Source organism: Acartia tonsa, chromosome 6, assembly GCF_053477335.1.
Source record: "Acartia tonsa isolate MP-2025a chromosome 6, ASM5347733v1, whole genome shotgun sequence".
Classification (NCBI taxonomy): Eukaryota; Metazoa; Arthropoda; class Copepoda; order Calanoida; family Acartiidae; genus Acartia; species Acartia tonsa.
Window position 1 is genome coordinate 16,969,487 of NC_137265.1, and position 16,472 is coordinate 16,985,958.

Genomic DNA, 16,472 nt, shown 5'->3' on the forward strand with positions numbered 1-16,472 from the left:
TCATCTCAGGAAAACTATCAATTAAAAATAACTTTTTTGTGGATTGGATATTTTTTTTTTATAAATTTTCACTGGGTCTATGGGAAGCGTTTTGCTAGATATTACGGTGCAGTCAAAAAGACATCCTGTTACTTATCATCCTTATATCCTGAACCGATATGGTTCCCCTTTACAATTTAGCTTCATAGGTCCTGGGAAGGTTAATAACTAGCTATTTAGGGTTGAGGGAACTGACACCATACTAAGAGAAATCGCCCCTAGAAAAAAAACACCAAACCAATTTTTTTTACTTTTTGTTTTTAAAACTAGAATTGAAAGTGGGAGGGTGTAAGATCGACACATCCAGTGCCCCTAAAGGCCTATAGGGTCGCATCCGCTAGATATTTAGAAAATGCTAGCTTTTTGAGACTTTATAAAAACTTGAAATACTTTTTTATCCTAAATTGACTGTTTGTCTAATTGCCAGAAAGACAAAATTCAGAGTTGAGAATGATTGCAACAAGTTTTATTAACTGATATGATCACCAAGCTCCAAAGATGAGAAGGGACAAGGTAATGGTTATTTATCACATCGCATTATAAACAGCTTTCCGTGGTTATTAAAATGAAAAATTATAAGATTAAAACCAGTTTTGTTGAACTGAGTGGTTGAAGGACCGGGCTTTCAAAACTGGTATTAATTGTTTGATTTTCATTTTATTACTTCTGGAAAGTTGTTTGTAATACGATGCTATACATGATTCTCCAGTGTGGCTGGTTTAAATCCAGCAGATATTAATCGGTTTTGAAGCCATATTGGAAAATACTTTTCATTGAAATTATTAGTTAGTAACAGAAAGCTAGTTTAAACAAAACAATCAAGATTCAAAAAGACAATGAATGTAAACTGTGTTTACACAAAAGTAAAATTCACAGTATATTCGGATGTCTAATGAAGAAATGGGATATCATGCCCAGTAAAACATGACATTAACTTAGCTGCTATGTAAGAAAGATCTCTAAAATGTCCATTAATTATCTACTTTTTCTTCATTATTTCAACAGAAAATATAATTTTATGGATTTTAACTATGGTTGTTTTATCCCCATTATTTGTATTGAATTAAATAAAACATGTTTTTGTTATATTTCCAAAACAAAGCATGCATAGACAAAGCACTTTTTCTGAGTTACACCATGTTTTTGAGTAATGTTTGTAAGCAAGGTTTTATGACATTTTTTACGCATAATAATAATATGTAATGATAATTCATTGTGGTATTGGATTTAATATTCTATGGATCTTACACCAGATTATCATGTGCACTAATATAGTTAAATTTGTACCTGGCAAATTTACGATTCCCCCATCCACCCATATTACCCCATCCCCTTCCCTGCTACTAGATGAACGAACTGACCAATAATTGATGTCTATGTTAGCAACCTAAATTGACGACAATTTTTCCCCTGTCATAATATCCACGTATATTCTATATCCATTATAGTTTGTTGTATTATTTTTCAAGAAAGTTTCTTCAGCTAGGGGCTCTGTAATAAAAGGTGTAAAAATAGCCTAAAACCATCCACGGGCCTATATTAAGCCCCCTTTAAAAGAAGCTCATTCAGTTCAGTAGTTAGTGAAATCTGAACACTGCGGCCTTTTTATTGCTTCGCTAATTCTAGAAGTATTCGTTCTTGTTGATTTCTTGTTTTTAAATCGAGTTTTTACTTCCTAAATATAATAAACATTATTCAGACGAAATATTCAGTAATTTTTTGTGCAAAAGTAATAAAATATAATTTATTTATAATATTATAATTGATATGGAGTGTAATTATTTGCATTTAATTTGATTTATCGGATATATTATTACTTAGATCTTACACCGAAATTTTCATGTGCTGAAATACGCAGCGGGCTGAAATAAAGAAACTTCCAATCTACCGATCCTCTTTTCTTATACTGGATTAACGAACTGACCAATAAATGATGTCCATGTTAGCAACATAAATTGACGACAATTTTACCAATGTCATAATATTCACGTAAATTTTATATCCATTTAAGTTTATGGAGTGTAATTATTTGCATTTAATTTGATTTACCCGCGGATTTTGCTGTGGAAGGGACGTTACACGCAAAGAATTACCGCCATTTAAAAATTATCGGTTATGCATTGCTTATAGTTTTTTTCTCTCCCATATTATGTCATTTATATGGTCCTAAGAACCATTAAAATAATAATTTCTAAAAGGCCTGTATCTGTGCCCCTAGAGGTCTGTAGGTGGGCTTGTGGGGTTTCATTTAACCCTTTACAGTCGGGCCCCTTGCCGCACCTTGATCGGTCGGGGGGGGGGGGGGGGGCGTTCAACGACCCCCCTAATTATCTCAGTTCCTATTAGAGCTAGAGGGCTAAATTTTTTTGTGCAAGTCCCCTGTTTGATAATGAATTTCCGACCTTTAATAAGTCTAAGTCAATTTTCGCTTCCTTCACCCTTTTATTTAACAACCTTTGTTTTTAGGTCTTTTTTTATTTAAAAATTTCAAACGGCTGTAATTTTCTTATTTTTGAAGCTAGAAGAAAATTTTTTTCCCAGAAAATGTTTATTTTTATGTAAATTTTACATTAGAAATATCAAAATATAAATTTCAGCGGCCGCAGCTGTACTTGGCAGCTGCCAGTTGCCGCAGTCGGCGGTCGGCGGTCGGCGGGAAAACGGCGGCGGATCTTCATGAAATTTTAATACGTTATGTAGACATGTAAGAAAAGCTTAAGTTTAAAATTTGAAGTCTCTAAGTCAAAAATTGCGGCCACAGGAGCCTTTTAAAGATTTCTGGAGACCTGGAGGATCAGGACCTGCAGGATCATACCTGGAACCTGAAAGTGACTTGAACACCTGTATTTCATATAAGGATGTACTACTAGAGGATTTTTTAGTATTTTGGTATGATAAAATGCTTTGTTTTAGTCAAAAAAATATTTTTGCTCTTTACCTGGATGACCCTGCCAGGTTTGCTGGCATTCTGTGCCCGCTAGGATGGAGATATTCAAAAAATTCCAACTCTCAGTTATGTGTCATGCCCATACTTAAAAAGTCAAGCAGTTTGGGCTCTTTATCTTTCACACACAGAAAATGAGATAGAAAAAACCGGATGGGGGGGCGTTCAACGCCCCCCCCCCCCCCCGACCGTTAAGGGTTAAAACTGTAGTTTTGGCAGGTTTATTATCAAAACTATAAACAAGGATGACAACATCCATAAGTAGCGAAGCACAAAAAATCGTAGATGGGAATACGTACAGGTAGATTTAAAAGGTTTTTACTCAAATCAAGAATAGATTTATTGGATAAGATAAACATGAAACCTTGTTTTATTTTGTATGATGACGATGGTCAAAGTAAATTATATTAAAGATGCTCATAACAATGGGAAAAATTATTTTGATACTGATATCCCATAAAAGTTTGAAAATTGGATCAAAATAAACAAAGATCTTGGGAAATATGTAAAACATATAAAAATAGCCAAAAACCTGATAAAAGGCAGTCTGGCCGCCATGGTTGTTTTCTTGAAACGACAAAAAATTTAATTTTTAAATCCTTAAAAACTTTAAAAATTTGGAAAATCGGACCATATACACTGAAGATATGGAAAAAAGTGTTAAATATATTTATAAATAGCCTAAAACCTGCCAAAAAGGCAGTCTGGCCGTCATGGTTATTTCCTTTAAAGACGGAAAATTTAATTTTGATATCTACAACTGAAAAAATTTTGAAAATTGGACTATAAACACTGAAGATATGGAGAAAAATGTTAAAAATATAAAAAAAACAGCCTAAAACCTGCTGAAAAGGCAGTCTGGCCGTCATGGTTGTCTTCTTTAAAAGACGGGAAATTTAATTTTGATATCTATATCTGAAAAAATTTTGAAAATCGGACCATACACTGAAGATATGGAGAAAAATGTGAAAAATATAAAAATAGCCTAAAACCTGCTAAAAAGGCAGTCTGGCCTTCATGATTGTTTCTTTAAACGATAGGAAATTTAATTTTGATATCTGTAACTGAAAAAATTTTGAAAATCGGACCATAAACACTGAAGATATGGAGAAAAATGTGAAAAATATAAAATAGCCTAAACCCTGCTAAAAATCGGTCCGACCGCAAATGATGTTTTATAGTCAATTGTGCTCCATAATAATGGGAATGTTGTCAAAAAATTTCAGCATTCTATCTTTTATAGGAGCTGAGTAAATCCCATTTCCCCCATAGCGTTACGGACGGACTGACTGACGGACTGACTGACGGACGGACGGACAAAGTGAATTATAGAGTAGCTTCGCTACTAAAAATAATATCTTTATTGAAATGTCAAGAATCTAAAAATGAACACCTTAATCTATTTTTAATGTTTATTTTGAGTTCATTAAAATGTACATCTACTTTACAAAAAGTAAATGAAGGATAGAAAAAAAAATATTTATCTTTTGGATATTGCCATACCCTCAAGTGAAATAGCCTAAAAAACAACATATTAATTACTTTTCTAAAGCTTCCATTAGTAGATCAAACGGGTCGATCATTTTAGAGATCTTAGAGGATGACAGGCAAACTCAGTATCTGATTTTGTACAGTAAATATGTTTTTTTCTTCGGAGTTTTACAAATATTTTTAGAAAAGTTTTTAACTAACATGTGCAAAACAAAATTTGAATATTAATTTAACTTTTGGAAACAGTATTTTAGTGTTTATGTGCCATTGTACTTTTAAAACTTGTGTATATTCTCAGTCTGTCATAGTATATTTTGTCAGTGAGTTGCTTTACCACCAAAAAGATCCCGGAAAAAAAACATTAAGTTGGTAATTTAATACATTAATTGGTCAGGAGGGTAATTAAGAAAGGCACACCACCGTAAAATTTGTCATCAGCAAAGCAAGTGTATTGACTGCATTAGTTTTATTGAAAGTGGACAAATATATGCCACCCTTTCTCTGCTTAATATTTGAAATTGTATACTACATATGGGCTCATCTGTAACCAACAACTGAATTTTTTTAGAACTATTTCGCTTGTTGGCTATACCCTATTCCTGATTTGGGCTAGATTAGATTTCAAATAAGTAAAACTTGGTAGGGTTTATTATTATGCTTTACATAAATTTTGGTTCATATACACTGAAGATATGGAAAAAAGTGTTAAATATATTTATAAATAGCCTAAAACCTGCCAAAAAGGCAGTCTGGCCGTCATGGTTATTTCCTTTAAAGACGGAAAATTTAATTTTGATATCTACAACTGAAAAAATTTTGAAAATTGGACTATAAACACTGAAGATATGGAGAAAAATGTTAAAAATATAAAAAAAAACAGCCTAAAACCTGCTGAAAAGGCAGTCTGGCCGTCATGGTTGTCTTCTTTAAAAGACGGGAAATTTAATTTTGATATCTATATCTGAAAAAATTTTGAAAATCGGACCATACACTGAAGATATGGAGAAAAATGTGAAAAATATAAAAATAGCCTAAAACCTGCTAAAAAGGCAGTCTGGCCTTCATGATTGTTTCTTTAAACGATAGGAAATTTAATTTTGATATCTGTAACTGAAAAAATTTTGAAAATCGGACCATAAACACTGAAGATATGGAGAAAAATGTGAAAAATATAAAATAGCCTAAACCCTGCTAAAAATCGGTCCGACCGCAAATGATGTTTTATAGTCAATTGTGCTCCATAATAATGGGAATGTTGTCAAAAAATTTCAGCATTCTATCTTTTATAGGAGCTGAGTAAATCCCATTTCCCCCATAGCGTTACGGACGGACTGACTGACGGACTGACTGACGGACGGACGGACAAAGTGAATTATAGAGTAGCTTCGCTACTAAAAATAATATCTTTATTGAAATGTCAAGAATCTAAAAATGAACACCTTAATCTATTTTTAATGTTTATTTTGAGTTCATTAAAATGTACATCTACTTTACAAAAAGTAAATGAAGGATAGAAAAAAAAATATTTATCTTTTGGATATTGCCATACCCTCAAGTGAAATAGCCTAAAAAACAACATATTAATTACTTTTCTAAAGCTTCCATTAGTAGATCAAACGGGTCGATCATTTTAGAGATCTTAGAGGATGACAGGCAAACTCAGTATCTGATTTTGTACAGTAAATATGTTTTTTTCTTCGGAGTTTTACAAATATTTTTAGAAAAGTTTTTAACTAACATGTGCAAAACAAAATTTGAATATTAATTTAACTTTTGGAAACAGTATTTTAGTGTTTATGTGCCATTGTACTTTTAAAACTTGTGTATATTCTCAGTCTGTCATAGTATATTTTGTCAGTGAGTTGCTTTACCACCAAAAAGATCCCGGAAAAAAAACATTAAGTTGGTAATTTAATACATTAATTGGTCAGGAGGGTAATTAAGAAAGGCACACCACCGTAAAATTTGTCATCAGCAAAGCAAGTGTATTGACTGCATTAGTTTTATTGAAAGTGGACAAATATATGCCACCCTTTCTCTGCTTAATATTTGAAATTGTATACTACATATGGGCTCATCTGTAACCAACAACTGAATTTTTTTAGAACTATTTCGCTTGTTGGCTATACCCTATTCCTGATTTGGGCTAGATTAGATTTCAAATAAGTAAAACTTGGTAGGGTTTATTATTATGCTTTACATAAATTTTGGTTCTTTACATATACGCAAGAACAAGAAGTAATGTTAGGAGGATAGGGGGGGGGGGGGGATTTGTTGCAGTAAAACGAGAATCTTCTCCTAATTACGTAAGCTCAGCTATCATAAATCATTCAAGTCTATCGTGAATTTGTTACATAAAAAATATTTTTTTTTCTCATATACTTATGAAGACGTTATAAATGTATTTGATTACGAAGAGGAGGGGGCGGGTCAGGGGCGTCCAAGCTTTTTTTTTTTTTTTTTGGGGGGGGGGGGTAATAAAGCGCGCTGCAAATTTGTTTTACCCCCCCCAAATTTTTTTTTTACCCCAGGGGTAAAATTTGCTTAGGGGGAGGGGAATCCCTACTTGGACGTCTTTGGGGCGGGGGTATATTTCCTATCTTGGTTACCTGAAAACATTAACCTATCCTTTGCTAGCGGACTGATACAAAGTTCTCTACATCCAAAAGACTTATGGACGAATGGTTTTCAAGACTTTATTGAACTTACAAACACGTGTAATACTAGAACAGTTTTGCTATTTGTGCAATATTCGTTTGAGTTGAAATGTATAAACATTTGTGAATTACAATGTCTTTTACTTGTTGCCTTTACTACATCTACGTGATTACGACAAGGTTAAATCCTTTAAATTAAAATGGGTAACATGTAACTCCGCACTCCCTCATCTTTTCATTTTAATAGATAAAGTAAAGCAATATAGGAGGCACGAGCTATATATAATTCTACCCACGGGGTTGGGACCCTGCGCCGACTTTCAATTGGGTCATTGAAAATCAGCCAATAGCGTTGGAGATATATAACACAGCCAAGGCGCTACATTAAAACAGAAAGAAATTGCTAACAGACGAAAAAAAACCCAACAACATGGGCCAGATAGTTGTCTGGGTTATACATCTATACTAATACATTTATTTTTAATAGCAAGAGCTACTCTATAAATCTGATCGATTCGTATGTCCGAGCAAATTATAAGGTTTTTGATTTTCTCAGAAGGTATGGAAAATAGAGATTTGATTTTTTTAGTGTAAATTCCCCTAATTTGGGTATGTTTGTTCATAGCAAAAGATCCTTTATCAAAAGAAGCATAGAAGCTTATTATTAAAATTGGGTTGTTATCTTTTTGTTCCCTAAACTGATTGTGATTAAAGGGAAAATACCTAGGGTAATAATGTATCTATTAATTATTTTACAACTATCTTGCAAATTCTAAAAATAACTTGTTAAATTATATAAAGTATATTACATACGAATAAATGAAAAAACCTTTACAATTAGAATTTTTGAAGTTTACACACTATAAAATAAACTTTCAGAGTTACATAAGGTGGAAACCAAGGAGGGAGAGAATAATGGTCTGTAAATTACACTGGTTCCCAAAGTTTAATAACCACATTATCATATTCGTTGGCTCCGTTGAGTACTTTGAGTGCCAAACCTTATTAACTAATAATTTTAATCTGCAAAAGGAGTAGTTTTATTAAAATGCATTAAGGATATTTTTTCTATAAAGATTATACAATTATTAACTATTTTATTGTATCAGGAAATATCATGTCAACTTTGAATTAAATACTTTTAATAAAGCTATCACGTAAAGACGAATCTAGATAGCTTTAATTTATAGAAGGCCTAAATTATAAAAATAAGAATTGTACTTTCAGTGTTGATAATTATTATTGTCACTATTAATTGTTATCATTCTTAACTTACAAAAGGACACTCTATAATTGAAGATTATTTTATTCTAGGAAATATAAAAGATTTTCAGGAATCTAAAGGGATAAGCCAAAGGCTGATAAATTCAAGTACATCACCAATAATGACACAAAAAAACTTCTGTTTGTTTAAATTACAATTATGGGTTGAAACGTTTGGACACCCAACATAATGAATCGACCAATCAAAATTTATTAAGAAGTCCCCAAAGTTTTTAAGATAACTAAAAAGAAAACGTTAAAATATAACTGTGAGGACCAGTGTAATAAACAGGGAATGTCCCCTACCTCCCTGAATTATTTCACATTAAAGGAAGATCTATGTCAAATTATTAGTAAAATAGTACAGACCAAGAGTTAGGACCAGTGGGGTTTCCCTCGAATTGTCTGCTCGAGCACAGACCCCCCCCTTCTTATTTTAACATACATTGAAAATAAATGAGATATAGTTTTTAGTGTTTTACTTAAGGTTAGGTTATATTAAGTACCTTGTATAGGCTCCGCTAGGTTTAAACAGAAAGAAAAAAAACGCCCTTCAAAATAAATAGGGGAGGGGGAGGGGTGATTTCTGTGCTAGCAAGGAGGGAAAGCATCTTCATGTTTAACCTGAAAAATATATTTGCCAACTACTTTTGTCATTATAAGTTCATCAAACAAATTTTGTTCCATGTCAGAACACTAAATACTTAATGATCAAAGAAAACAATATGATATTTTATATGTAGTAAAAAATAAAGCAGTTTCTAAGATAAAAAGATACAGACAGTAACACATTTTTTGAAATGAAAGTTCTGTAGTTTCTCTTTAAATGTGAAGTAAAGATAATTATGTTTCCTATTTAATTGAAGGACATCATTTCAATCATTAACAAAATTAACTAACAAATAAGCAACAATATTTTATGTCTTAGCTTAAGTTTATCACTTTCTTGTTATTTTTCCATTAATATCTAAAAGACAGCATTTCGACCTAGGTTTTACGTCAATATCAAATAGAAAACACTAAGTTTTGACACAATAAAAATATTCGTTTGTCCTACAGTCTGATTTTAATGGATATATTTTTTCTTGGATCTCACACTAGATTTTCATGTTCTCTAATAAAGTGAAACACTCAGCGGGCTAACATAACGGTTACTCCTTACCCATCTTCACCCCATCTTCTCAAATCCTACTGGATAAACGATCTGACCAATACATTAGTTCCATGTTAGCAAGCTAAATTGACGACAATTTTTCCCATGCCATAATATTTACGTATATTGGACAAAATACATTCATTATGATTTTAGAGCTTTGCTTTTATGGATGTTGTCATCCTTGTTTACTATATATTTAGCTAACTCACAAAAAATCTTCGTGGTTTCATGTAAACGTCTCGATTCAATGTGAAGACAAAATTAAGAAAATTGTCTTTTAAAGAGCAACACAAAAGAACACATGATCTTAATTAGTATACTGTATACATGAATAGAACACTGGGATATTGTGACAGGCAAATTTTTGTCGTCTAATATAGTTTCAGTTATTGGTCAATACGTTCCTCCCTAGACAAGGAGGGGATGGGGTAACGTCTTAAGTAGAGTTGGGGGGTTATCGTTATATTAGCCAGCTGAAAAAAAATATTTATCAGGGTATGCTAAAATATCTCACTATATCAACGTATTCTAATTCCAATGTTAATATCTAAAGTTGCCTAGCTATTCTATAACTTGCTGTTAGGCGGATTAACTTCTGAAAAAATGGAAAATTTTCAAATGCAGTTTTTTTTGGCAATTTTGAAAGTTATTTATCGCATCGTATTATAGACAGCTTTCCGTGGATATTAAAATTAAAAATTTATAAGATTAAAACCAGTTTTGTTAGCAAACAAAACTAGTGTAAATTTTATTATGTTTGATTTAATATTCGCGAAAAATTATTTGTAATACGATGATATAGATGAATTTTTAGTTTGCCTGAGAACCGATTATAAACCGGCGGATATTAATCGGTTTCGAAACCATACTGTGAATAAATCTGCAACATCTCTACGTATTGTTTAATGGGTAAATTTATCAACTGCGGTTTCCTTGTCCATGATTTGATACACAATGCATAAATGCAGCAACATTTTTTTGATAAAATCTTTAGGTAATATCCCAAAAATCAATGTTGGTTGACCGACCCCCCCCCCTCCCTCGTTAAAAATTATTAGCAATTATTTTTTTTTGGCAGTTTGGCCAGGGAGGGAGGGGACATTGGACTGTAAATTATACTGGCCTCTAAAGTTTTAAGGACACATTCACTCATTCAATGGCTTTAAAATTTTTGGGGACAAACTTGATTGGATGGTACAAACTGACAGATCTAAACTATTCAATTTAAAGGTTGGATTTATCTTATCATGTCTTGGGGGTGTATGTACATCAATTAATCTTATTTTGTCTTATCCCCTAAGATCCCTAAAGATTCTACTTTAATCTTATTCCCTTTCTGAAAAAAACCCTAGTGAGGGGGTTGGAATGGGGGCTTTATTTTGAAACCATGGGAAATTGCTCCCTTTATTATCTTTATACTCTGCAAATTGTGTTCTAGGAAGTTATTTCATGTGAGACTTTTTTTAATTCTTTCATAATATAAACAAGAAAAAAAACATTTAAAATCGTCACACAGAAACACACACACACACACACACACACACTGACAGAAACACACACAAAAACCAGTGAGGGAGGGGACATTGGACTGTTCATTACATTAGTCCCAAAAGTTTTATAATAATGTTTCTTATTCGTTGTCTTGACAATTTTGGTACCTTTTATCGACTTTTGATTGGTTGGTTCATTAAGTTAAGTATCCAAACGTTTCAACTACCTATGGTAATCTACAGAAGGCGTATCATCATTTTGTGATGTAGATAAATTTATCGGCCATTGTCTTATCCCTTTAAATCCCTGCAAACACACACACACAGAAACCACACTTACACTCACGTTTCATAATCTCATAAACATTTATATTTTTTGTACAGTTAGATGCTTAATCCATTTTCAAAAAGTATTATGGTGTATGTATGTGTGTTTTGAATTGATGTTCACTAAGATATCCATAACTGCTAGGCCGATTGTTGTATATTTTCAGTATAAGTCCATTTGCAATTTTAAACCAGAATTGAAAATAAATAAAATTCCCATGTTAGTGTACCTATCTATCAAATAGTTTAATCTGTCTTTTTAACTTATCTTGTGATAATACTTACATTTTTTTTTATAAAAAGTCAAATTTATTAGATAATTTATTCTTATACAAAAAGATCAGGATTTTTATTTATCTGTCTGTTTGTTTATTTGTAGCAAAGAATCTTGATTAAACCTAAATGGTTATCCTTTACAATAAAGCTTTGTATAGGTCCAGAAAAAGTTTATAACTATTTTGGGGGAAGATACCTTTACCACCCCAAGACATATCGCCCCTATAAAAAAATCTTCCCCCTCCCCTTTCCTCATTTTTATCACTCCTCCGTTAAGAACTGAAAATAAACTTAAGGATAACTGACTTCCCTTTTCTCCCCTCAAGTACCTCTAGATCTCTCTAGGGCGTAGAGGGTAGTTTTTAATAATTTAATCTTTTTTCTCGTATTTATTCGAATCCGGTGGATAGGAACCGGTTCTCATCCATACGAAAAAACTATGTCTAGCATCGTATTATATCCAGCTTTCTACGAATATAAAAATGTACAATCATAAGATTAAAACCAGTTTTTTTAGCCCGTGCCTTCGGCATCTCGGGGCTAAAAAACTGGTTTTAATCTTATAATTGTACATTTTATATCCACTGAAAGCCGTTTATAATACGATGCGAGAAATAACTATTCTTTTACTGATTTGTATGTCAACTGGGAAATCCCATTGATAAAAAAATGTGGTTTATTACCAGTACAACCCTTGAGTACAACCATAAACAAAACAAAACAATTTAACTTTTATTGCTCAGATAAAATGAACAATTGAAACATATATATGAAAATAATCTTTGGGCATCAAACAAATGGCTTCATAAAAGAATGAAGGGATCTAGTGCAGTTCACGGTAAAATGTTCCTGGTAACGAATATCTTCAAAATCTATAAACTTTAAAGGCATTTAGCAGCCAAATGGTTAAACATACATGCCATTATTTGCATTATTTGTAGGGCTTCTGTTGTCGGTTTTAATTTCGTGCGAGCATAATCTATATGTTCCACCGTTTGGCTTTTAGCAACCTGTAAAGTTCACAGATATTTGGAGATAATCGTTACTAGGAACATTTTACTGTGCACTGCACTAGATCCGAAAGAAGTGTAATTTTTCAAGGAAGGCAGAAGCTGAATCTAACACAGAGGCGTGCAGAAATGAGGTGTATATACACCCCCCTAGGTGTCTACCCATCTACATTTTCAACATACTAAAAAGTCAAATAAGGGGTGTGACTTTTTTACCTTGACATCCCCTTTTGCTAGGGGGTTGTATCTGGAGGAGGTTGTGTAGAGGGTTGGACACGTAGGGCATTTAAGTAACACCCCTCTTGTTGTCTGTAATACCCCCCACTGATGTGGGTTCAAGGAGGAGGGGCGGGCAAAATTTACAAGTGTGCATCGTGCACCCTTTCTGGTAAAACCCTGTGAACACCACTGAATTCTAACACATAAGAATAACAGCACTTTAATTAACTAAAGCAAATAAATGACAATAATTTTTTTATAGTAGAATAATTACTGGCAAAAGATATTTTTTTAAATCTTTAATTTCCAGAGTTATGACTAAATGTGATACATCCTTTTTTTTAAATTATCAATAAAGTTCACCAGATGAGTTTTAATTGATAACAACTCTAAGACACATTTAGACGTCTTTCTATTCTTGGTTGAAGTCTCCAAATTTAAATGCAGATTATAGTTTTGCAAAATACAGGCTTATTACTTATTTTTTTTTATTTTAAGAAATAATGATATTTTAAATATATATTTGATTAGATTTTTTACCCTAGACAGACAATCAGATACAAAATCTATAATATAACAACTTCTTAAAGATGACTTATTAAATGGATGAAATGAAAAATATCTGCTCTTTTTTCCAATATGTCTACAATTTTAACTAATAATGTAGTCTGACTGTTCCTCATTGTTTTCCTAGTGGTTGATTTAAGAGATTGATCATCTAGATAATCTTTATTTCTTAGATTTTAATATTTTGTATTAGGTCTTTAAAATCAGCTAATAATGTCGGAAATATAAACACAGCCAAGTCGCTACAAAAGCAATTTGCTAGCAGACGAAAAGGATTTCACTCTCCACTACTTGGACCAAATAGGTTTCTGGATTATATACTTTTACATTTATTATGACAACATATTTAACATATTCAGTTACATTTCTATATTTGTTTGCAAGTTTATATGACCACTAAAAACAATTATTTATCCTAATCTAAAAAGTTGTTGTTCATTCTTATCAATTGGTACATTTAAACTGGTCACATATTTGCTGATTAGATTCTTTCATTCATTACTTAAATTTCATAGGAAAAATGGATATAGGATATATGTGGATATATTGACCGGGGAAAATTTATCGTAAATTTAACTTGCTAATCTGGATCTCATTTATTGGTCAAATCGTAAATCCGGTAGAAAAGGAGGCGATGGGGTAAAATGCTGATTAGTATCGTTATTTTAGCCAGCTGCTAGCTTGACTTTATCAGAGTACATGAAAATCTGGTGCTACATCCAATATCGATTATAGGAATTCAATTCCATAATAATTGGTGCGCGGAAATGGCAGTTATTTTTTACATTTCGTTTGATTGGGTTATTTTTATGCTAGGGGCGATTTCCTCCTCACAAATAGTTTCAAACCTTTCTAGTACCTATGAGAATCTTCATAGTAATGGAGAAAAATATCAGTTTAGCGATTAGCGATATCCATCGATACAAACAAATAGAAAGATATATAGACATCCTGTTACTTTTAGAAATGTATAATGACATTTAGAATAAATTTTTAACAAAATTGTATCATAATAAAAATTATTTTTAGGTCTGGTCCCTGTTCCCAATACTAACAGCCTTCTGTATAACATTGACATCAAACATCGCTACAACAACAACCACAACATCATTGGATAACATAATCCCCACAACAACATCAACATCAACCGCATTTGTTACAACATCAGAAGATAGAGCTAAGGACAGAGATGGTATTCATATAATAGGTAAATTCCTCAAATTGCCTTGTTAAACACAAGTGGGGAGTTTTTTAAATACTTTCAATTGGGTAAGGTTAGGTTATATTGGGTACTGGGTAGCCGTAAATGGAGAAAGTCACTCAAAATACAGACATGGGACGTCATAAAAATGAGGGGTGTGAGTTAAGAAGTGGGAAAGAAACCCCCTTATAAGAGATGGATAATTACTCATTTTTATGACATCACATGTTTTATTTTTAATTGACTTTCTCCATGTACTGGGTAGCCCTGATTGTTTGGCCCCCCACAGAGATTAGGCATAGAGAAAAACTACCCCCCCCCCTGATTATTTAAATTAATGGTCTAAAAGTCAAAAAGAAAGTCCACTTCGAAGTAAATTCTGAATAAAGTTTAATCTGCCTAACTTTCAAAATCTTCCAAATATATTAGAGAAAATCCTCGAAAAATTTTAATAATTAATTGAAATTCAGGTTCAGAAAGCCTATCTCCAGAGCGAGATGTATCAAGTTATCCAAGAGTAACTAAATATGACAGCTCCAACTTGGAACCTCCAGTTTTAAACCCTAGAATACACAGGTAAAAATAACCTGATTATTTTCATGGTTGGAAGAAAAAACGTATTTACTCTCTAACTTTACCACTAATGAAAACGTTCATTTCTTTTACTTGAATGTTTTTTCCAAATAATAATAAGAATTCTTCATTAAATAAATCCTCATTCAACATAAAAAAATAAAGGAAAAAATATATAATTATATATGGAGACATCCGAGCTTTTTCCATTTTGAGGTAGTTAAAATTAGGGGTTTGAAGTTTGAGGGGGCTAAACACACCTTTACCCTTACCCTCTGGACTTCAATGGGGGCGTGTTTGTATGTGCTCGGCTAGGCATTTATAGGTAATCCACCATGAAGAATTATTTTTTTAGGGTTGAGAGTTCAGATGGAAAAAATACTGTCAAGTTGCCTAATTTTTCATCAAGCAAAAAAAGGTATTTATTTTTGGTATAAAATGTTTTCTACAACCGTGGCGGTCTCTAGCGGCACTTTAAAATATTTTGTTTTTTTTCTAGGGGTGATTTCTCTTGGAAGGGTGGCAGAACACCTCCTCCCCCCCCAAAAAATAACAATAGTCAATGAGTCATAAACCTTCCAAGGATCTTTGAGATCTTTCGGTACAGACACACATATCCTGATACTTTTATAAAATAATTATTTTTTGTTTTAGGTTGTTTACTTATTCAACCCCATCAATTGAAGATGAATCAATTTCTAAAAACAATATAAACAATGAACATACAACCAACAGTGATAAAAGTGCCAATAATGATCATATCAACCATGATAATGATGAGGAGGGTGTAGGAGAAGATTCAAACAGTATCAGTAGTAGTAGTGCAATTCATTCTAGTCTTTCATACAAACATGTGATAACAAATACTGATCATAATGATGATCTTATTCATAAAGATTCTCCAGAGCCAGTAAGTGATGATACTCATAAGGAAACTCATGAGCCAGAAGACAGTGATACAAATGATGATTCTATAGAAGGTGCCGAATCTGTTGCAAGTATTCTTGTTCATATTGTTGATGGCCACACAGGAAACAGGATTCATCAAATAAAGATTTAAAAGAATAAAATTGGATTTTTCCAAACACTTGAAAAATTTTTTTTTATAAAAAAAGGAAGGTGAAAAAAATTACTTAAAAAATTAAAGCAATAAATCTATAAATATAGATACATAGTCCAGATAACTACCTGGATCCAGTGTAGGGGACCTGCTAGCAAAATGCTTTCTGGTCTTTTGTAGCAACTTGGTTGTATTAATA

The 16,472-nt window shown here is 32.4% G+C and overlaps 1 protein-coding gene across 1 annotated transcript; it reads left to right on the forward strand.

Moving 5' to 3' along the window:
• Window positions 1–463: 463 nt before the first annotated feature.
• On the forward strand, window positions 464–16,273 carry LOC145322993 (uncharacterized). The gene is made up of 5 exons (XM_080165380.1): window positions 464–552; window positions 14,469–14,646; window positions 15,111–15,216; window positions 15,569–15,631; window positions 15,868–16,273. The coding sequence occupies exons 1-5, from the start codon at window positions 538–540 to the stop codon at window positions 16,271–16,273; spliced, it is 768 nt and encodes a 255-aa protein (XP_080021506.1). The 5' UTR covers window positions 464–537.
• The last annotated feature ends 199 nt before the right edge of the window (window positions 16,274–16,472 follow it).